At 41.9% G+C, this 23,088-nt stretch overlaps 1 protein-coding gene across 2 annotated transcripts in view; it reads right to left on the reverse strand.

Annotated features, from left to right (window-relative positions):
- poc1b (POC1 centriolar protein B) overlaps positions 1-23,088 on the reverse strand; it is a 57,791-nt gene that overhangs the window by 30,656 nt on the left and 4,047 nt on the right. For both annotated transcript variants that reach the window (XM_026174701.1, XM_026174700.1), the window contains exons 8-10: positions 23,011-23,079; positions 22,749-22,901; positions 22,500-22,577 (exon numbers count right to left, since the gene is read on the reverse strand). In XM_026174701.1, coding sequence (XP_026030486.1) covers positions 22,500-22,577; positions 22,749-22,901; positions 23,011-23,079 — 300 coding nt within the window. The remainder of the gene's footprint in view (positions 1-22,499; positions 22,578-22,748; positions 22,902-23,010; positions 23,080-23,088) is intronic.

Consider the following 23,088-nt stretch of genomic DNA (forward strand, 5'->3'; position numbering starts at 1 on the left):
TTTGCACTGTAGTGTGCATGATTAAAGACATTCTACCTCACATTATTTGATTAGACAGAAGTGGGGGGAAAAATGTCAATGTATAATGTGCGTGAAGATGACTTAAGATTGGGATTGGCAAGATGGCGCCGGTGTGCATGGCTGACCGTCTGCGACCTCAACTGCGCTTCGGCGTAGTACTCTTTGTTATTTTATCCTTGGTTTTATGTTCTATAGGCGATTGTACGCTAATAACTTATGATAGAGACACGCTCCTGAATCTTCGGTTCTCCTGTCCTCAACGTCTGGACAGTTATGGGGCTATGGGTGGTGCCACTCCTCTGCCGCCCGTCTCCTCCACCAGAACGACCTACTTACCTTTTCCCTTTCTGCGTAGGAAACGCTTCAGGAAACGGGGTAGAAGGAGTGGTGCCCGCGTTCGCGTCAAGGCTTATATTAGAGCCATGGCTATGGATTACCCTTCTGCAAGTCGTGAGCTGTCACGATTTATCTTCTACTCCAGGAGCTGCTTTGCGGCTAAATTGTTAAGCCATCGCTGGATATGCCCTGTTGGCCCTCATACCTATCCTACCTGCCCAGTGGCCTATCACTCTGCTCGGTCTTGGATTACACCGCCTGGCCGCGGTGTTCAACACAGCAATCTAAACACCCTGCGACGGGCTACCGCTAATGACCTAGCTCCTCGGACTCGGATGGCTTTATTTAATGTTAGGTCTCTTTCAAATAAGGCCTTTCTCTTAAATGACTTTTTCCTCACCACGGGACTGGATGTTCTATTTCTGACGGAGACATGGACTTCTCCGGGTGAGTTTATCCCCTTTTCTGAGCTTCTCCCTCCTGACTGTGCCTTCTTTAGCTCACCAAGGCTCACTGGTAGAGGTGGTGGCCTAGCCTCGGTTTTTAAAAACAAACATGAAGCACGGCTGCTACCCTCCCCAACCTATTCTAGCTTTGAAGCCCAGTTATTGGAATTGACTGCCCCTCGGACTACTCTGTGTGTTGTGGTTTATCGTCCGCCTAAATACCACAAGATGTTTATTTCTGAATTTGCTGACTTCTTGGGATCCATTCTTTTTAAATATGGTTCTGTTATTATTTCTGGTGATTTTAACATTCATGTCTGTTGTATGGATGACAAATTGGCCAACGATTTTCTAGCACTAACTGCTTCTTTTAATCTTACCCAATGGGTGAATGAGCCTACCCATGTTAAGGGCCACACCCTTGATTTGGTTTTTTCATACGATGTGGATATATGTATTAAGGAAATTAGAAACACTGGACTTTCCGACCATTCTCCGGTTATTTTCGATCTTGACCTTGGCAACACCGGATCACGCTTTGAGGCTCCTCTTTGTCCTACGCGTACTGTGAATGCCGATACTCTGTTGAAATTTTCTAATTCTTTTGTGAACTTTTCATTTACTACGTCAGACTGTCTTACCCCACATACGCTTGAGAATTTCGCCAATACTCTATTAACTACATGTTCCTCTATCCTTGACATTGTAGCACCGATCAGAATGAAACGCCCCAGAACCTACTCACAATGTTGGTTAAATGATTCTGTTCGTGCCTTACGACGTATGTGTCGACGAGATGAGAGGAGGTGGAGGAAGGATAATCTCCAGTCATCATATGACACTTTATGCGTTAGCCGCTCGAAGTTTCAATCAGCTGCCAGAATGGCTAAAGCTGCTTTCCTATCTAAAATTATCACCACAAATGGAAACAACCCTCGAATTTTATTCAAAATTTTCAACTCTGTGGTAAACCCCTGCCCCTTTATGCCTCTGCCATGCTCCCCGGGCCTTTGTGAAAAATTTTCAAGTTATTTTTTGGATAAAGTCGCATCTCTTAAATCTACCCTCCCTTTGGTGACCGACCGTATGCCCACCCCCAACTGTTCCACTACTTTTTGTCAATTTGAACCCGTTTCTCTCTCTACTCTGAAGCATCTAATTGAGAAACTCAATAATACTAATCTTGTACATGATGTTCTTCCATCCCGTATAGTCAAGGATTGTTTTAGTACAATTGGACCTTGTCTTTTGTCCATATTGAACTCCTCCTTGCTGTCCGGCTATGTACCATCAGCTCTTAAACATGCCATAATCCAACCTGTTCTAAAAAAAAGTAATCTTGATCAAAATGATTATGCCAATTATAGGCCGATTTCCAAACTTCCCTTTGTGGCTAAAATTCTTGAGAAGGTAGTTCTGCTTCAACTTCAGACCTACCTGGATGAGAATAACATTAATGATAAATATCAATCGGCCTTTAAACAACACCATAGCACTGAATCAGCACTGCTTCGAGTTTTTAACGACCTTTTACTAATGGCTGACAATGGACGCCCCTCTGTCCTAGTGCTATTGGATCTTTCATCGGCATTTGATATGGTTGACCATAACATACTATTGGCGAGACTAGAGCACACTGTAGGCATCAAGGGCACCGCCTTGGATTGGTTTAAATCTTACCTCTCCGATCGGCTCTCTTCGGTTCACTTGGCTACCTCCTCCTCCTCCGCTGTACCTGTTTGCTGTGGTGTTCCCCAGGGATCTGTGCTAGGCCCTACCCTGTTCTCACTGTATATGCTTCCTTTAAGTATCATTTTGGAGAAATACCACATTGCCTTTCACTATTATGCCGATGACATCCAGATCTATTTTGAGCTGAATGATGATCTAGCTATGTCCGTGAGTAACTTTCGAGAGTGCATGTGCGAGGTCAAGCAATGGCTTCTGGCAAATTTTCTTATCCTTAACGATAAGAAAACTGAAATTATGATCTTTGGCAGTGACGCTCTTCGTGCCAAACTTCATGATGCTTTTGGTTTTCTCACCAGTTCTTTCCCTGACACTGTTAGGAATCTGGGTGTGCTACTTGACAGCTCATTTAAACTTGACAAACAAGTATCTGCTGTCGTTAGATCTAGTTTCTACCAACTTCGCCTTATTTCCAGGGCCAAACATTACATCCCGCACAATGACTTGGAAAAGCTTATCCATGCCTTTGTTACGTCACGACTAGATTACTGTAATTCACTTTATTATGGTCTCCACTCTACCCTTTTACATAGATTACAGACAGTCCAGAATGCCGCTGCACGCATTCTAACTAAAACTAGGAAGTTTGCTCACATCACTCCCGTCCTTGCTGATCTGCACTGGTTGCCTGTGAAATTTCGTATTCAATTTAAAATTCTGTTGTTTACTTTTAAAATTACTAATAACACAGGGCCAAGTTATCTTAAGGAACTCTTAAATTCATATCTTCCTACGAGGGCCTTAAGATCCTCCTCACAGTCATTGTTGGTTCAGCCCAGATCTCGCTTGAAGTCTAGAGGTGATCGAGCGTTCGCTCTAGCTGCACCTGAGCTGTGGAACAGTCTCCCGATTGGCATCCGGGCGTCTGATTCTATTCAATCTTTTAAATCACGGCTTAAAACATATCTGTTTGAACTTGCTTTTCCTACCAGTTAATTTCTCGCCTTGCTTCTAGTGTGTTGTTCTAATGTTCTAATGTGTCTGGTTGTTTTGCGTTGTCCTGTGCTGTCAATGTTTTCCATCACTGTGTTTGATGGTTCAGCTTTACAGCTTTACTCTGCTATAGCTCTGTGCTATAGTTTATTCTTATTAGTGGTTTTTACCTGTGAACATAATCTCACACTTATATGACTCTGACGTTATAGTCTTAATTATTTTATTATTTTATTGTTGCGTTGCCTATGTCCTCTATCACTGTGTATGATGGTACAGTTCTCTTTGCTACAGCTGTGTGCTATTGACTGTTCCTATTAGTGGTTTTTACCTGTGAACATAATCCCACAAGGAAACTGGACTTATGCAACAGATGTGAATGCTCAATGTATGAAATGTCCATGGAAGACTGAGAAAAAAAACCCCGACATGTGTAGAACAGTAGTACATGGAATAGTTTATAACAGAAGTATTTATAAGAGAAGTATTAAGATCTGAGATTAGGTCTGGAAAAGAAAGAGGAAGAGAAGGGTTACATCAAACAATAAAAGCCCATTATTGGCATCAGGGCAACTGTGGCCAGACTAGGGGGATCCACTTATCCCTCTCCTGGGAGCAGAGAGATGAATGACTTCCTCACAGGTGGACTATGAGCTTAACAGGAGGGGGGTAGCAGTGAGAGATGGTGGGGTTTAACCTGGGAGTGACGAGGTATTAGGTTACAGCTGCACCTCCGGAGAGAAACCGTGACCAGTGGCTTTCTCATCTCACAGGAAATGGATTTATTTTCTGAGCCCTTTCCATTAATCCTCCCTTGCAGACATATGCATGGGTGTGCAAAAAATTGCACAGGGGTTCGCATATACAGAGTAATGCGCATACACACCCATGTGTGAATAAAAGACTGGCGCACAGCCACTTTTACAAACATGTCATTCCAAGTTTTAGAATGTTTCCGAAGAACTAGTGACGTTTGTTAGGAATCACTACACTTCCACTGCAGGGATCAAGCTCCAGGTGAATTATTTTTTCCACCAAAAAGTCCTGAACTGAAAGTCCTTATGTGTAGGGCTGATTCTGAGTCGTGCAGTAGCCAGCTTACAACATTTTAGTCATTTCTGCAATAGCTGGTGAAAACCAGTTTACTTACTGAGGTATACTGCATAATTGTGTGTGAGAGAAACAGAGAGAAAGTTATAGCAGTAGAATGAGCAACTAAGTTATCTAAGAGGATGAGGCATTAATGAAAACAGAAAGGTAAATAAGAAAATGTTCTACTGGTATATTTTATAAACCACCCTAGAAGGTACATTTTCTTTGAGACTGTTGTAAACAAAATCAGGCTTCACAAAAACACACCATACTGATTCAGTTAGAGCATTATATTGGGTTTTATCTAAGCAGCCAGTGCCTAACACATTTAAAACTCAATTTCTTAGAGTCCATTCAAAGCACAGTCCTGTTTTAGCTAACCTTGCCCCTAGTCACTCAAGGTCGGCAGGTAGGCCTCTCAATGGGAAGAAGAAAGAAAAAAAGAAAAGAATATAAAAAACTGTTCAGGAGAAGAAGAAGAAAAAAATCAATGTCCACTTTTTCTGCAAGCCTAGATGAGTTATACAGAAATAGACTCGGCCAGCAGCAGAGCCATGAGGCGTCTGATCTGCCTACACAGTTCACCAGGCCACATCCTCTCTGCCTCCACTCAGGGAGAAAATAGCATCAACGTGCAACACAGCCAAACATTAAGGTAGCCTGTTATTTCCACAGACATATGCACTGGTTCTCTTAAATGGGTTAGCTGCAGTTGAGTCCACCACTGTTAGATGAACTTAAATATATTAGATACATTTGTAGCCTGTATTTTCAGTTAAAGCAAATGTGTGAGTGCACATTAGATTCAAGTCAAAGTATATTTCTAAAAATCAGAAATTATTAAACTTTAAATCAATTTTAAATCAAAATACCAATACAATAATCACCTACAACATTAAAACTACCCACTTGATACATCTAGTGAAAAAACATTTTTCACTAGTCTGTGCATCAGCACATTGGTAGTGGATTGCTTGTTCCTCGCATTCCAGGGACACCTGACCAGATCAAGTGACAGCTGTATAGATTCCAGTTCATGGCCTTAAGTTTTTGTTAATTTCCCTAAAGCTGTTTTACAATGTCTTGCTGCTGCCGTAGACAGTGTGCTGGTCAAAGCAATACCAATGTCAAGGAAAACCCACATGAATGCCTGGACCCAAGGTTTCCCAGCAAAACACTGCACTGCAATAAAATATATTCAACAAACTGTGAATGAATCCTTCCCTATTTAGAATTAGCAAGTTTGGAATTATTAAAAAACAAACAAAAAATAAACATAAAGCCTAATAAAAAGTGTAATTAAAGTGCAACTAATGTTTCAATATGTGTTTCCTTCTCCCTTCTGGCCAGATTCTCATTGGAAGGATGACATCATTATCAAATTTGTCCTTCTTTGTCTCATCCAAGTTCTATTTTTATCTCTCACCTTAGCCTCCATTTAATTCTCACAACAAGCAGGAAAATAAAATGCAACACATCTTTGCCTTTCAGGTGTCCTGGTAATACTTGTAATAGACCTCACAGTCTATTCTTAGCTTACTGCAAGGACCGACTGTCAGCACATTCCTACCAGTGGCACCTGAGGATACTGGTGTAACCTTCAGAGAGCATTAAGAGAGCAGAGAGTTAGTCAAACGTGAAGAACTGTTTGAGGTAGGTGGCAGAAAATAAGATGTTTCAAATGACAAAAATGAAAGTTCAGAAATAGTTGTATTGTCCTTGTGGAAAAATGACAATTATAGAATTACAGTTAATTTAATAATAGCAATTTGTACTACATGGATTCTACACAAAATCACCCTTGAAAACGATTATACTGAGAGCAGATATAAACTAGCAATTTACAGATGTTGGCATTGGAAGTAACAGGTTTGTGCAGGGAGTCATCTTTTTAAAAATGGATCTATATCCAGGATGTAGTTGTGCTGTATTGGTATCATACCTTCATCGTACAAATTCATCTTGAACAAAATTAGCCGCATAACACGGTGCACAACCATATTATGAGTTGTTTCATAGTTTGTCCACCAGAGGGCACTCTGCAATGTTCGTGTTGGCAAAAGGTTAAGAAAGCCACAAACAAAACAACCAGCTGATCCAAACAGTGTTGGCAAGTCAACCCAGCGGTTACATTTCTTTGGAGGTGAACCTCAGGTTACGTAGAAGACAACGGCGTAGGGTACAGTGTTCCGGTTATAGTGCAAGTTACAACGTAGATCTGACACAGAAGTGAAAAAATCCAATCAGAAGGACACCTTATTTAATTCAGATGATAAATAAATGATCTACAAGAAAAACCTTTTGCCCTGGTAAGAATCTGAAAAGTCAGTGCCTCGAAAAAAAATGAAACTGTCAATAAAATAAACCTAAAGTAAGTCTAAATACCAAGTAATCGATAATGTCCCAAGCAATATCTAACAATGAAAAATCTTATGCAATTAGTAACGCAGATATCAAACTTACTCACTAAACTCCTATGACACATACCGCAACTAAATGACCCATCCAATCAATGAAAAGCACACAGAGCTGAAAATTATCTGACGTAAGAGTACAAAGACATATATTTAAAAAAAAGAAGAAAAAAAAAAAGTATGTTGATTTCTTCATTGAAACCTACAGGAGGCAAAGTGTCAAAAAAAAGTTCACATTGTAAGAGTAAAGTGTTAATGTCTGTACATGCTCAGCCACATAGTGATTCACATAGTGTGGCACTATGTGAATCACTATCTGTCAAACTGCTCATGTTGGAAAACAACTGTTTGACAAACAGCAGTAAACTGATCATTACATAAGTAGACAGGTTTTAGAGAACGTCAAGTTAAAGCGTGAGCAGACCGTTTACACAGTGGCCTTTTTGACAAAAGCATGTAAATGCTATCCGTAATTGTGGTTATGCAACATATTTAATCTAAGAAACAGAGAAGCAACACCATTTTTATACACAGCAATCAAGAGTTACAAAAAAATGTTTCTTTGTTTGGAGGACACCACAAAGTGCTTCCTGTAAGTCGGTGTTGCGCAAGGTTGAGATTAAAGGCAAGCAGAAAAAGGAAAGAGGGAGGAGGGAAAGAGGAGAGGAGGGGAAAAAGACAGATGTGAACTTGAAGAGAGAACCTTGTGAATTAGTAATAAGGCTTGCCTTTCTCTTGTATTTTTGATGAGGAGGATCAAGTTTTGGGACACTTACATGCAAGCATCGGATAGACTGGAAGCGCCATGGGGAGTCTCGCAGCATTATGTGACGTGTACAGTGTCTGAAGAAGGGGTTCCGCTGTGACTGCATGGAGTCGTCATATGCTCAGGAAGCCTTAAGTAATATTTCACTTGCACAGACTGTGCTCCACTCTGTGAGCTGCATTAGGGAAACTGCTGCCCATATTTGGCCTCTCAAGGCTAAATATGTGACTCCTTAATTTTATGACTATTAATGGTTTACTGACTAGAAGACAGAACAGCATTTAAAAACAAAACATATAAATTAATAAATAAAATAAAAATTAATAAACACAAAACAGGTCAGTATACGATTTTAAATCTTTTTAGCTCATCTCTTAAGAGGAATGCTCCTGTATACATTATGTATTTAAAAACACTGGACACTGGTTTCATTTTAAACACAGTGCTAGTTTACATATGAATAGTGCTTTGTAAAAATGTGAAAACTGCAACCTAAGGGGCAAAAATTTGCACACCTGTAAAGTTCTTAAATTACATAAAATCACACAAATCAAATAATCATTACATGTAAATTTATATTAGGTGCATAAATGTTCTATATTCCTGCATTTTTATCAGTATATCCCTTCATAACCATGTGAGTAAAAGACAGTGTGAACCAAACAGACTATGGGAGGATATAGTATGAATGAAAGTGCTTGGACCAAGTGTACAAGAGCACGTTTGCCCAAGTGCAGCAGTGTGTATTTGTGTGTGGGTATGTGTGAATGTGAGGCTGTTATGCAGCCTCTGGGAGTCTGTGTCCTGGTGGAAAGTGAACCCCTCCTCCACCCATTACTATCTTTAGCTCATTTCCGTCGTGTCTTGTCACTCGTGTTCTCCTCTACAGCACTTAAATCTGGTATCTAAACCTCCGGGCCATCCAATATCCTGTACTTCCCCTGCACAGAAAGCCAGAGAGGACTGTAGAGAGGCAGGGTCTTCTGTGTTCTATGCAATCACACAAATGCACATGGCCAACATGTTGAGAATTGACAGATGTTCCTTATAAATTAACATACTATCAATACTGCACACTTATTCACATAGAAGTGTACCATACATGGCTACAAAAGAGGCACATTCCCACACAGATGGTAGGCGGCCTGTTAGTAGAGGACACCTTGTCTGTTTAAACTGGTATTGCTAACGTCTGCAGGAACACTAGAATTGGCACAAGTAACCAAATCAAACCTTCTGCTTTCGATTAACTAATAATAGGGGTGGGGGGAAAAAATCGATACTGTGTAGTATCGTGATATTTTGTTTGCTAATAATGTATCAATACAGGGACAGCAGAAATCGATATTTTGTTACAAAAAAAGTTTTTGTGCTCTGACTTCAGAGCATGTTGATCAGCTCCTTTTTCTGAGCAAGAATCCTGACATTCCTTCACTGTCCAAATGTGTTTAACTTGTTTTTTGGCAGCAATAAACATGACAGTTTACTTATTTTAATTTAAGACATGTTTTATTTTAATTAAGTTTAAAACTTTTTTATTTAATGTAAAATTATATTTTGTTTTAATTTACTTTCAAATTCTTCAGTTGCTGAATGGGCTGCATAGTTTTCATAAATTGCATAGTTCAGAATAGCTATACCAGATGGCTGCATTCAGTTAAGTTGGACTAGACTGTAATACAAACCGTTCAGTTTGTCAACAATAAAACTGACTGAAATGAGAGAAAGACTGAGTGCGAGACTTTGATATTAGATAAAATGAATATTGATAAAGTTTACCTTTATGTACAGAATCTGAATATCGCAGATATTTAAAAAAGAAATCGCAATAATATCGTATCGTGCATTAAGTATTGTGATAATATCGTATCGTGGGATGTATGGTGATTCCCACCTCTAACTAATAAAACATTTGCCATTCATTGTATTTCTTTTACTGCTGACTGGAATCTGTTCAATGGGATGGTAAAACTCTCCATGTAATATCTTGCGCTGTATTTCCACTTAACTATAAGAGACGCAAGGAGGGACTGTGCTACATTTAAAGAAACGTAGAAATATACAGCTGCACCATGCAAGGTAGTTGCATGGTGCAGCTGTATATTTCAAACAACAAAACCAGAGGCCTCTTAGTGACCTCTCTAAAAAATGTTTTGTTGGCTTAACTTAAAAAAATTGAGGTAACAATTTCCACTCAGCTTTTTAAGTTACAAATTTTGCATATTATTAAGTAAATCTAGCAAGAAATTTTTAGGTTTGGCTAACTCAACTGGTTCAACAAACCAACATGATTTACTTTGACCTGCAAACATAGCCATTTAAATTATTCCAACTGATGAAACAGTTTATTGCATAACATTTTCGAAGAAATACACTTCTGTGTCATACAACATAAATCAAACATTACAGCAGCCCTGTAATTATAAATGAGTGGGCAAAAACAATGTATTTCAGTACAATTCCTCCACAAACAACCTCAGCAACAAAAGTAAATGTAACATGTTTATTACCTGGACAAGGTTGAATCAGAAGCTAAAACATACCAATTTACTTCGTTTTTCTTACTCCACAATGGTATCTACAACTTCTGATTAACTGAACACACCATCCAATCAACAGTGTTTAGTTATTAATAGAAACAAGTAGAGCAGTGGGGCCTGATAACTGACTTTGAGAACCACTATAAAGATTTGTAAAGGTATATTAAATAAAGCAGCAAATATATATTTATAAAATCTTCCAAATAACAATAATTTTAAATCACACCCTTCTAAAATACCTCAGAAAACAAACATCGCAACGTAAGGCAATTTGTTTTTGCAAATCTGCTTATTATTAAACATTAACTTTAACCTATCAACTTGGTAAATATCACAGAATCAAGAAAACTACAAAACATTTTAATATTTAACAACACAACAATCCAAAGGTAAGGTTATACGCATTATGAACTCTCAAAACTACACTTGTCTAAGACTGCATAAAAAACACAAGCATCAGCACATCTGAATATTGCAGCCTAAATTACATTTGTTTTATGACAGAAGTTTGTACTTAAGAGACATTACCCGTGGGCTGGCTTTAAGCCCATCAAGTTCCAGAAACACCTGGAATACCTCTAGAGTGTTCTTTACTTGTTTGGGGTAGCTCAGATTGAGAGCGTATATACAGTGGGGCAAAAAAGTATTTAGTCAGCCACCGATTGTGCAAGTTCCCCCACCTAAAATGATGACAGAGGTCAGTAATTTGCACCAGAGGTACACTTCAACTGTGAGAGACAGAATGTGAAAAAAAAAATCCATGAATCCACATGGTAGGATTTGTAAAGAATTTATTCGTAAATCAGGGTGGAAAATAAGTATTTGGTCAATAACAAAAATACAACTCAATACTTTGCAACATAACCTTTGTTGGCAATAACAGAGGTCAAACGTTTACTATAGGTCTTTACCAGGTTTGCACACACAGTAGCTGGTATTTTGACCCATTCCTCCATGCAGATCTTCTCGAGAGCAGTGATGTTTTGGGGCTGTCGCTGAGCAACACGGACTTTCAACTCCCGCCACAGATTTTCTATGGGGTTGAGGTCTGGAGACTGGCTAGGCCACTCCAGGACTTTCAAATGCTTCTTACGGAGTCACTCCTTTGTTGCCCGGGCGGTGTGTTTTGGATCATTGTCATGTTGGAAGACCCAGCCTCGTTTCATCTTCAAAGTTCTCACTGATGGAAGGAGGTTTTGGCTCAAAATCTCACGATACATGGCCCCATTCATTCTGTCCTTAACACGGATCAGTCGTCCTGTCCCCTTGGCAGAAAAACAGCCCCATAGCATGATGTTTCCACCCCCATGCTTCACAGTAGGTATGGTGTTCTTGGGATGCAACTCAGTATTCTTCTTCCTCCAAACACGATGAGTTGAGTTTATACCAAAAAGTTCCACTTTGGTTTCATCTGACCACATGACATTCTCCCAATCCTCTGCTGTATCATCCATGTGCTCTCTGGCAAACTTCAGACGGGCCTGGCTGGCTTCAGCAGCGGAACACGTCTGGCACTGCGGGATTTGATTCCCTGCCGTTGTAGTGTGTTACTGATGGTGACCTTTGTTACTTTGGTCCCAGCTCTCTGCAGGTCATTCACCAGGTCCCCCCGTGTGGTTCTGGGATCTTTGCTCACCGTTCTCATGATCATTTTGACCCCACGGGATGAGATCTTGCGTGGAGCCCCAGATCGAGGGAGATTATCAGTGGTCTTGTATGTCTTCCATTTTCTGATGATTGCTCCCACAGTTGATTTTTTCCACACCCAGCTGCTTGCCTATTGTAGATTCACTCTTCCCAGTCTGGTGCAGGTCTACAATACTTTTCCTGGTGTCCTTCGAAAGCTCTTTGGTCTTGGCCATGGCGGAGTTTGGAGTCTGACTGTTTGAGGCTGTGGACAGGTGTCTTTTATACAGAAAAGCTTCTTACAGAAGACGTTACAGGTCTGTGAGAGCCAGAGATTTTCCTTGTTTGAGGTGACCAAATACTTATTTTCCACCCTAATTTACGAATAAATTCTTTACAAATCCTACCATGTGGATTCATGGATTTTTTTTTCACATTCTGTCTCTCACAGTTGAAGTGTACCTCTGGTGCAAATTACTGACCTCTGTCATCATTTTAAGTGGGGGAACTTGCACAATCGGTAGCTGACTAAATACTTTTTTGCCCCACTGTAAGTCCCATCATTAAGGCACACGCTCTGGGCACATCAAGGTCTTCCAGGACAGCTGTTCCTTCAATCACAATTTTAGCGACGGCTGGAAGAGACACTGCTGCACGTCTGGTGACTACGATCTTTACCACTTCTTCTGGGAACTGTTCTTCACCATCCTGGCAAGTAGGTTAAAAAGAAACATGTCGGTATTTTATGTGCTATTTAAAAATATAACACAAAACAATGTGATATTTACCTACCAGCTGTTCTCTGAAGAGATCCTCTTCTTTCTCTTTCAGATACACCATCAGGCAACGGATTGCGACCCCTCTTCTTGTTTCCACCAAACTCTGGAGAATAAAAAAAGTTTACTAGGTGAAAAGTCAAACATATTACATTTATAGGACTAGCGTTTTGCTAATTATTGATTTCATTTTTGTTTTTAACAAATACCCCTCCTTGAATCGCTACCTTATCGTGGTGGAGGGGTTTGTGTGTCACAGGGATCCCAGGGGCTATGTTGTCTGGGGGCTTTTGCCCCCTGGTAGGGTCTCCCATGGCAAATTGGCCCTGGGTGAGGGACCAGACAAAGAGCGATTCATAAGACCCTTATGAAAAGGACATCGAGGGAACAGTTTACCCTGCCCGGGATAGGGTTACCGGGGCCCCGCCCTGGAGCCAGGCCCGGGGAGGGTGCCCGAGGGCGAGCGTCTGGTGGCCGGGCCTTAGTCCATGGGGCCCGGCCGGGCACAGCCCGAAGAGGAGACATGGGCCCATCCTCCCGCAGGCCCACCACCCGCAGGAGGCGCCATAGGGGTCGGGTGCATTGTGTGCCGGGTGGCGGCCAGGAGCGGAGGCCCTGGCGGACTGACCCCCGGCTGCCAAGACTGGCAATAGGGACATGGAATGTCACCTCTCTGGTGGGGAAGGTGCCTGAGTTAGTGCGTGAGGTTGAGAGGTACCGCCTAGATATAGTCGGGCTCACCTCTACACATGGCTTGGGCTCTGGAACCAGTCTCCTGGAGAGGGGCTGGACTCTGTCTCAGTCTGGAGTTGCCCCTGGTGAGAGGCGGCGGGCTGGGGTGGGTATCCTAATATCCCCTCGGCTTGCTGCCGGTACGTTGGGGTTTTTCCCGGTGGACGAGAGGGTTTGTTCCCTGCGCCTTAGGGTCGGGGAACGGGTCCTGACTGTCATCTGCGCTTATGCGCCGAGTGGCAGTTCAGAGTACCCAGCCTTCTTAGAGTCCCTGGGGGGGGGGGGGGGGTGCTGGTGGGTGCTCCACCTGGAGACTCTGTTGTCCTGCTGGGGGACTTCGAAGCTCACGTGGGTAACGACAGCGAGACCTGGAGGGGCGTGATTGGGAGGAACGGCCTCCCTGATCTGAACCCGAGCGGTGCTCTGTTATTGGACTTCTGTGCTAATCACAGTTTGGCCATAACGAACACCCTGTTCGAACATAAGAGTGTCCATAAGTGCACGTGGCACCAGGATGCTCTAGGCCGTAGGTCGATGATCGATTTTGTAATCGTATCAGCAGACCTGCGACCATATGTTCTGGACACTCGGGTAAAGAGAGGGGCTGAGCTGTCAACTGATCACCACCTGGTGGTGAGTTGGATCAGGTGGCGGGGGAAGACGCTGGACAGACCTGGTGCACCTAAACGCGTAGTGAGGGTGTGCTGGGAACGTCTAGCAGAGGCCCCAGTCCGCGAGATCTTCAACGCACACCTCCGGCAGAGCTTCAACAGCATTCCAAGGGAGACTGGGGACATTGAGTCCGAATGGACCATGTTCAGCGTCTCCATTGCCGAAGCTGCTGCATTGAGCTGCGGCCGCAAGGTGGTTGATGCCTGCCGTGGTGGTAATCCCCGAACCAAATGGTGGACACCAGAGGTGAAGGGAGCCACCAGGCTGAAGAAGGAGTCCTATCGGGCTTGGTTAGCCTGTGGGACTCCGGAGGCAGCCGACAGGTATCGACAGGCCAAGCGGAATGCGGCTCGGGCAGTGGCTGAAGCAAAAACTCGGGTGTGGGAGGAGTTCGGAGAGGCCATGGAAAAAGACTTTCGGACTGCCTCGAAGAGATTCTGGCAAACCGTCAGACGTCTCAGGAGGGGAAAGCGGTGCTCTACCTGCACTGTGTATAGTGCTGGCAGAGCGCTGCTGACGTCGACTGAGAAAATTGTCAGGCGGTGGAAGGAATACTTCGAGGACCTCCTTAATCCCACTGACACGTCTTCCGAGGAGGAAGCAGAGTCTGGGGATGAGGGGAATGACCCGCCAATTTCCGGGGGCGAGGTCACTGAGGCAGTTAAACAACTCCTTGGTGGCAGAGCCCCTGGTGTTGATGAGGTCCGCCCCGAGTTCCTGAAGGCTCTGGACGTTGTAGGGCTGTCCTGGTTGACACGCCTCTGCAATGTTGCGTGGAGATCAGGGGCAGTACCTGTGGACTGGCAGACCGGGGTGGTGCTCCCCATCTTCAAGAAAGGGGACCGGAGGGTGTGTTCCAACTACAGGGGGAATCACACTCCTCAGCCTCCCTGGGAAAGTCTATGCCAGGGTGCTGGAAAGGAGAGTTCGTCCGTTAGTCGAACCTCGGATACAGGAGGAACAATGCGGTTTTCGTCCTGGTCGCGGAACACTGGACCAGCTCTTTATCCTCTCCAGGATACTTGAGGGTGCATGGGAGTTTGCCCAACCAGTCTACATGTGTTTTGTGGACTTGGAGAAGGCATTCGACCGTGTCCCTCGGGGTGTCCTGTGGGAGGTGTTGCGGGAATATGGGGTGTCTGGCCCATTGCTACGGGCCATTCGATCCCTATACAACCGTTGCAAGAGCTTGGTTCGCATTGCCGGCAATAAGTCGGACTCGTTCCCGGTGGGTGATGGGCTCCGCCAGGGCTGCCCTTTGTCTCCGGTTCTGTTCATAATTTTTATGGACAGGATTTCTAGGTGCAGCCAAGTGGCGGAGGGCTTTCGCTTTGGTGGCCTCAGAATCTCATCTCTGATTTTTGCAGATGATGTGGTTCTGTTGGCTTCATCGGGTGAGGGCCTCCAGCTCGCACTGGAGCGGTTCGCAGCCGAGTGTGAAGCAGCGGGAATGAGGATCAGCACCTCCAAATCTGAGGCCATGGTTCTCAGCCGGAAAAGGGTGGAGTGCCCACTCCGGGTCGGGGATGAGTTCCTGCCCCAAGTGGAGGAGTTCAAGTATCTCGGGGTCTTGTTCGCGAGTGATGGGAGAAGGGAGCCGGAGATCGACAGACGGATTGGGGCTGCAGCTGCAGTAATGCGGACGCTGCACCGGTCCGTCGTGGTGAAGAGGGAGCTGAGTGTAAAAGCGAAGCTCTCAATTTACCGGTCGATCTACGTCCCTACCCTCACCTATGGCCACGAGCTGTGGGTAGTGACCGAAAGAACGAGATCGCGGATACAAGCGGCAGAAATGAGCTTCCTCCGAAGGGTGGCTGGCCTCTCCCTTAGAGATAGGGTGAGAAGTTCGGCCATCCGGGAGGGGCTCAGAGTAGAGCAGCTGCTGCTCCACATCGAAAGGAGCCAGCTGAGGTGGTTCGGGCATCTGACAAGGATGCCCCCTGGGCGCCTCCTGGGTGAGGTGTTCCAGGCATGTCCCACCGGGACCCAGGACACGCTGGAGAGATTATATCTCTCGGCTGGCCTGGGAACGCCTTGGTATTCCCCCGGATAAGCTGGAGGAGGTGGCTGGGGAGAGGGAGGTCTGGGCCTCTTTGCTTAGGCTGCTGCCCCCGCGACCCGGCCCCGGACAAAGCGGATGAAAATGGATGGATGGATGGATGAATTTTTAACAAATAAACAATTTAATTTTTATAACTTTAATTTAATCTGTTACATACTGCCCTGCTTTCAATGCACCCTTTGCTATCAGTAGGATAAGGTGAGTGAAAGTAAATATAACCTAGATTTGGAGACTATTTCAAACAGTTTTTGTTGAGTTCTATGGATTCAACTATAATAGTTATATGTGAGATATGTGATGCAGAACTGGAAAAAGCCACCTGTGGACAAGTCTTGTAATGATGTGATTAAAACATTAAAAGCTCCTATCTACCCTCTTTAATGTATTTGTGTAACTTGTCTTCCTCATAAACGTTTATTGTGCAGTTGATGAAGATACTTGTAACACTCCAAATTATTGCTTCAGTTTTTTCTCCTCACATTATTTGTAATATGACCCATACTTACCTTAATGTATTGTCAAGTTACATGTGACATGGAAAGTACCTATTTAAATTTACCCACCCCAGTTTGCAATTATGTGACCAAAAGTTACATTAATGTCTTTTCATCTCACTTATGAGGTGCAAAATACTTATGCATCTGAGTTTTACTTTTTCTCTTCAATCTGAGTTTCCAAGTTACAAATACATCACTATAGCCTTGACTCTTACAACAAAGAAAACAGACAAATATATTTTGAGTAATGTTTTCTTTAGCAAATTTTTACTCTGTCCACCTCTGATGTTCACTTTTTCACTCTTCAGTAAAAGATAGCCAACAATGCTCCTGCGATAATGAATTAGATAATTAACTTTTAAGGTGTGTAAGATTATCAATTATATTCAGCTTCTTTTTTTTTTTTACCTCTTGCAACATGTTCCTGATGCGCTCAATCTTAATTTTTGCAGCACCGCCTTTTGAAGAGACCAGGGACATTATTCTTGTGGAATACTGGTCCAGTTTTGCCATGAATGTTGTTTCCAAGTTAACAGTGGTGATCCTTTGGAATTCATCATTTATCTGTAAAAAATAAAAAAAGACACAATTAAAAGCACAATGTGTTAATGTAATGCACAATGTCACAATTATAAGTTATCCTATAAATTATTTAATAAAATTACCTGTGCTGCATCAAAAAGCGCAGGCCATCTACTTCTGAAGTCATTCACAGGTGGTGCCAGATTAACAACTTCCTGTCTGCGATTCGAGAATGTTTTGGCCATTTTTTCACTGATGATCCGATAGTTGTTCCTCTTCTTCACTTCATCAAGAAGTTCCAATCTTTCCTTTTCCAAGCTTTCCTCTGTTTCTCCTTGTGGGTGAGGTGGCAAATAGTTCACCTCAGCCTTTCTTGGCTTTTTGAGATTCTTTGAAGGTGTCTTCTTATGTGCTTGCTTTCTTTTGAGAGAGTTCACATCCAGCTCAGGGCACCCAAGCCCTCTGAGTTTACTTCTGTAATTGCCCATTTTATATTTCAGTCTTTGTTGCCATCCATAGCATCCATTATAGGATCCCGGTTCTTTAAGGCAAGGATGTTGTTGAACAAGTGCTTCAGCTACATCTGCTAACTGTGCAGATGTTGGGTAGGCAACATACTAAAAGATCGTTTCAGCCAGTTTCTCAAGGATGTCTGGAAGAAGTGGAGTAAAGTTAAGTTTAGTTCCATCCTTTTTGAAAGTTTCATTTCCTGAAGCAAGTAAAAGCTCTGTGTCATAAGCAAAGCGAGGAACAGAAAAATTGGTAGGCCAGCGCTGTAAACGCCGACTCAAATGTTCAGGTGAGGAAAGAATGACTGTATCCTGAGATCCAGATGAGCAACTGGTGCCACAGGACACACTTGATGTCTCTGAGACTGATGTCTCTGAAATTGCTGAAGCATTGACCAAGGTCTCTGATGCAGATTTGAAGGAACTGTCTACATCACTAAATGTCAGAGTAATTGTGAGAGGTTCAATAATCTGAACCACCTTAAGTGTGTCCTTGTCCTTGATATCACCTGTTGATGTCAGAGAAAAATATTCTTCTCCAAAGTCAGCATCCTTATAGTGCAAAGTAAACTTCCCATCAATCTCAAAAGTCTCTTTCACAATAGATTCAAGTTCTTCCACTGTTCCAGGGATTCCATGTGGTAAGTCCAGTTTTCGAATGTTATGCTCTTTGAGTATGATCCGAAGTTTAGCAGGATGAGACATTGAGGTACCTATATAAAAAGGAAAACAAAAAAACAAAACAGAATTTAGCTTTTGAATTTTACTCAAGCTATTCCATGTTTTAAATGAGCAGTAACAATCCCAGTATAGACAAGGCATAAATAGTTCACCTTGGCTATGTCTAAGCCTGTAATGCTTTAAGAGCTGATTCCTTCTTGGTGTTTCAAATTTGCAAATTTTGCAAGTCCAGTGCATTTTGAAATTTATTGCAACTTTTGGTAATGTAAAGACTTATCGAGGCTTTTGAGTAAACAAGTTATTTTAAGTATAAAACCTTCTCTAAAACACTACAATGAAACACTGAAAAGATGAATCCAAAAATAATAAAATAAATCTACAGACTGTAGTTTAAAATTGGAAAAATTGTGTCATATCCATATGTGTGAGAGAATTTTCTTTTTAATTATTTGAAGACCACTGTTGAGATGCCACAATACCACACTTCACATTATGCTTACAATTACAGAAGGTAACGAAAGCAATTCGTGTGCACACACACAATTTTGTTTTTTCTTGCTAGGTCAACTAACTTTAACCTCAGGCATATTTCACATTCGAGCTTAAAATATCAATACATTTGATAGAAATACTTTTACTCACATAAATACTCTGGCATAAATTCCCCACATTTCACTCTGTCAGTAATTAGTTACCTCACCCAAGACCATCGAAACACAAATTTACTCTGACACCATGATAAAAATGCAGGCAGCTGCTGACTGGTTAATTTGAACATATACAGGTTCAAATTGAACATGCTCTGCTGTCTGCAAGGTCTATCAGCTAACCAAATGCACCCTGACAAGTGACAAACTTTAAGTATAAGTGGAAAAATTGACAATGTACTCTCATATTTGCGAGGAACGTTTGCTAGCTAAAAGAAAGCTAGCTAACAACTTTAGCATAGTAAAGTTGCTAAAGTTAAACTATGATTAAAACCATCAAATTTAAAGTGTACAAATATAACTTGTAATTAATCTATTTAGAATTCAATGCTTAGTTAACTCACCGAATACAGTCTAGGTGAAACACACCTCTACTCCCACAAAGTGATAAGAATGAAGACAACTGCTACGCCTGTGATGATACGAACATATGCTACGGGGTTACCCTCTGCTGTATGCATGGTCTCATACACATCTATGGCTAACCAAGGTAACCACCAGAGTGACAGATTTAATTGACAGATTTCATTAATAACAGGAAAAAATACAAATGCTTTTACTTTTATAGAGTAACAACTAGCATAACACAGAGTGTCAATTCACATCATGTAGCTGCCATTGTCAGACTAAACTTACGCAATGAATTCCTGTAACTAGTACATATTTATAAAAGAGTATAAAACAAGAAACTTACCAGGTAGTGGTGCCAACCTCTGTTTTTTTCCGTTTCTTCTTTTTTATGGCAGTTGTAATTATTTTTTCGTTATGGTCCAGTTATGGGCAGTTCAAACACGAAGGATGTTCCAACTCACTTTTACATGTTACACAAACTTAATATTTTCTTTTGTTGATTGATGACAAAAGTATTTTGTTCAATATACTAAAACATTTAAGTTAAGGAGGTGTTTATTAATTTCTGTGTTGCACTGACTTTTAACATTGATTAGTCAACTCACTGAAACGTGTACATGTAGACAACTTACTTTTTTAAGTAGAAAAATGCTTTTTTGTTAAGTTCTATCTACAAACACCATGAATATTTTTTAGAGTGTGTGGTTTCCAGACAAATATGAGACCCAGTCCCTGAACAAATTCCACGTTTAGTCGGAAACGTAATGGATAAAGTTACCATGTTAGAAACAGAACTTTGAAACAAGATGTTCATACTTATAGCCTCCTCAATCATACAGAGACAACCAGCAGATGGCAGCTGATGATGATTAGATACATCATTTGTGAAACTGGTGTGTCTATCAATTTATGTCAGCTGATAGTTGCTACAAAACAGAGAATGGCCCAGATTCTGACTGAATTTTTGCTCAAAACCTTATCCTGCTAGTGCTGCTAGCTCAGCGCTCAGAATTAGTCATGTAAAAGAGGAAGACGAAACAGCTGATGCCCCAGGAGAGTGATCATGTCATTACTGACACCTGCACTTCCATACAAACATCCTGAAGGTAATCATGCAGAATTGTATAGTTTTGTAAGCACTTTTGCAAAACTACAAACATTTTCACCAGTTAAAAAAAATATTTCGAAAGAGGGGAAAACAACAATGTTATTCAAGTGTGAATAACATTGTTGTTTTCCCCTTAAACACTTGAATGTTTGCAGCTCAGTCAGATTCTCTCCAGGGAACTAATACACACTCAGAATAAAAGCAAACCAAAGTGAATACTAGCAGGTTTAAAGGCCATTAGTCAAAAAAGCTAATAAAGCATAAGTGATAAGAGGAGATGGCCCTAAATTATAGACAGGGAGGTTACCAATGGTAGCAGGAAGGCCAGAGTATAGCAACCTTCCCATGGGGCCACCCATGTAGCCACCTCAGGCAACTTGCATGTCCCAGTCATTTTCTCTCACTCTCTCACTCTCGTTCTCTCTATTTTCGTTTTTACTTGGGCCCATTAGGGCGATGAAGGGGAAACATGGACACAGAGCGGAAGGGAAATCTCTCTGAGGACATCTACAACAGTGAGAGACCAAAGAAACTAACCAGAAGGGAAGACGAGAGGAAAAGAGGACAAGGCAGAGGGGGAGGAAAGATGAGGTTTCTAAGAGATGGCTATCAGGAGATGAGAGCTGACAGGAGGAGTAGCACTGAGGGCTCCCTGCTCTGAACCAATTTAAACAGGAATGGCCCTCACACACACACACACACACACACACACACACACACACACACACACACACACACACACACACACACACACACACACACACACACACACACACACACACACACACAACTAGTGACTCATGTCATGTACAAACCCCTGGAGCACGACCACAAACACACACAAACGACTGGGAAATCACTAGCACATTCACACGCTGTAAATGCTCATTCAATGCTCATAAATATGCACATGCATTCATGCAAAGACAACCTGCAGAAGCCACTGAAAAGTGATGATATATTATAATAAGTCAGAAGCTGTGTCTGTGTGTAACATTCATTCATCTTGCCATTTTTGGCAACGATAAAACTGACGTACATGTATAAATTTTGGGTGACATCATGGTGCAGTGATTAAAACTAGTGCATAATAATGCATGCAATGGATTCAGAGGATTGAGGAAGAGTCATTCTTGGATTCTAGTCTAGAAATTAAATTTCCTGCCTTTAAACTATTCTGTTTGAAATCCACATCCAATTCTCACAATAATCTAAAGCCTCGATTTAAAATCAAGCACTGTGCAGTCTTTGACGTAACAGTGGATGAGGTATTTTGCCGCACAATCAAATCAAAATCAGTCGGTCTCAGTTCTGTGAAAATGTGCATTACTACTCATCTTCATTAACATTTCTTCCCATTTATGCAGAATTGAGGAATCCTAAGACAAACATTAAAGAGGAGACTTTGGCCCATGATTTTCACGCTTATCAAACTGGTATGCATCCATCACAATCAGGAAGCCTCCATCTAATCTACAGTTTATTTTTAATCATGATATTAACCTACTTTGTCTACTTACAGTATTTGTGTACACTGCACCATTATACTACAGCCTGTTTATGAACAGTTTACAGTCATTCTAATCGTAAACACAAAGCAAAAATAAATAAAACAATGATATACATCACAGCATCCTTAACATCCGCTGAAGCAAGTTTTAGAAAAGCTTCAGGATTTCAAAACTAAACACTGGTCTGCACTGCCACCTGGTGGTGATATGCGCATCCCCTCCAAATGATACAAGTATGAATTAGTTTAAGTCGTCTATAAAATGTTCTCATAGACACTATAAGAACATTTTTCATCAGTATCTTGAGTAGTAGTTAAATATTGCTGTTTCTGTATTTCAATATGTTTGTGTTTCAAGTCATTTTTATGCACACACTAAATAATAATCTACATAGACACCCGACTAAATATCCTACGGTTTAGATGTGTTGAAATCTGCATTAGCTTACCATGTTGCCATGGACAGACTGTCCCAGCTGTATGACATGTGGCTCAGTTGATCTGGTGTCTTTTACTGCTGGACTGACCTGGCAACAAAACATGTAATTAAGCAGCAAGCACTGTGCCTTCCAAACAAAGTACGATCTTTAAATGTTTACATCTGCTGTTTATATCAAAATGGCAAATGTCTAAAAAAATGTTTAATAGCACAGAGTTTTGATGGTCTGTTAGTATTAATGAAGTGAAACAAGACTGACCTGAATGGCTGTAGGCTGTGGGTGATGAAGGTGTGGTCCCCTGGGATGAATGTCAGACAGGTGGGGTGGGGGATCTGGTGTCGACCTCCGGCTGTGTTGAAGTAAGACATCCTGATATGACCTGCTGTCAAAGTTAGTCTTCCACAGCAGCACCTAAGCAACCAAGATGCAACCACATGACCCAAATTCAGCACATTTTCCAACAGTAAAGATATGACCTCGAATGATTTGGGTAATTCATTGTTCAGTCATCGTGCAGAACCTGACTGTCAGCTCCTCCTGAGGCAAAGACATCTCCAGCCCTGGAAAAGGCCACAGTGATCACAGCACCCTAATAAAA

The sequence above is a fragment of the Astatotilapia calliptera genome, chromosome 7, assembly GCF_900246225.1.
Source record: "Astatotilapia calliptera chromosome 7, fAstCal1.2, whole genome shotgun sequence".
Taxonomy (NCBI): Eukaryota; Metazoa; Chordata; class Actinopteri; order Cichliformes; family Cichlidae; genus Astatotilapia; species Astatotilapia calliptera.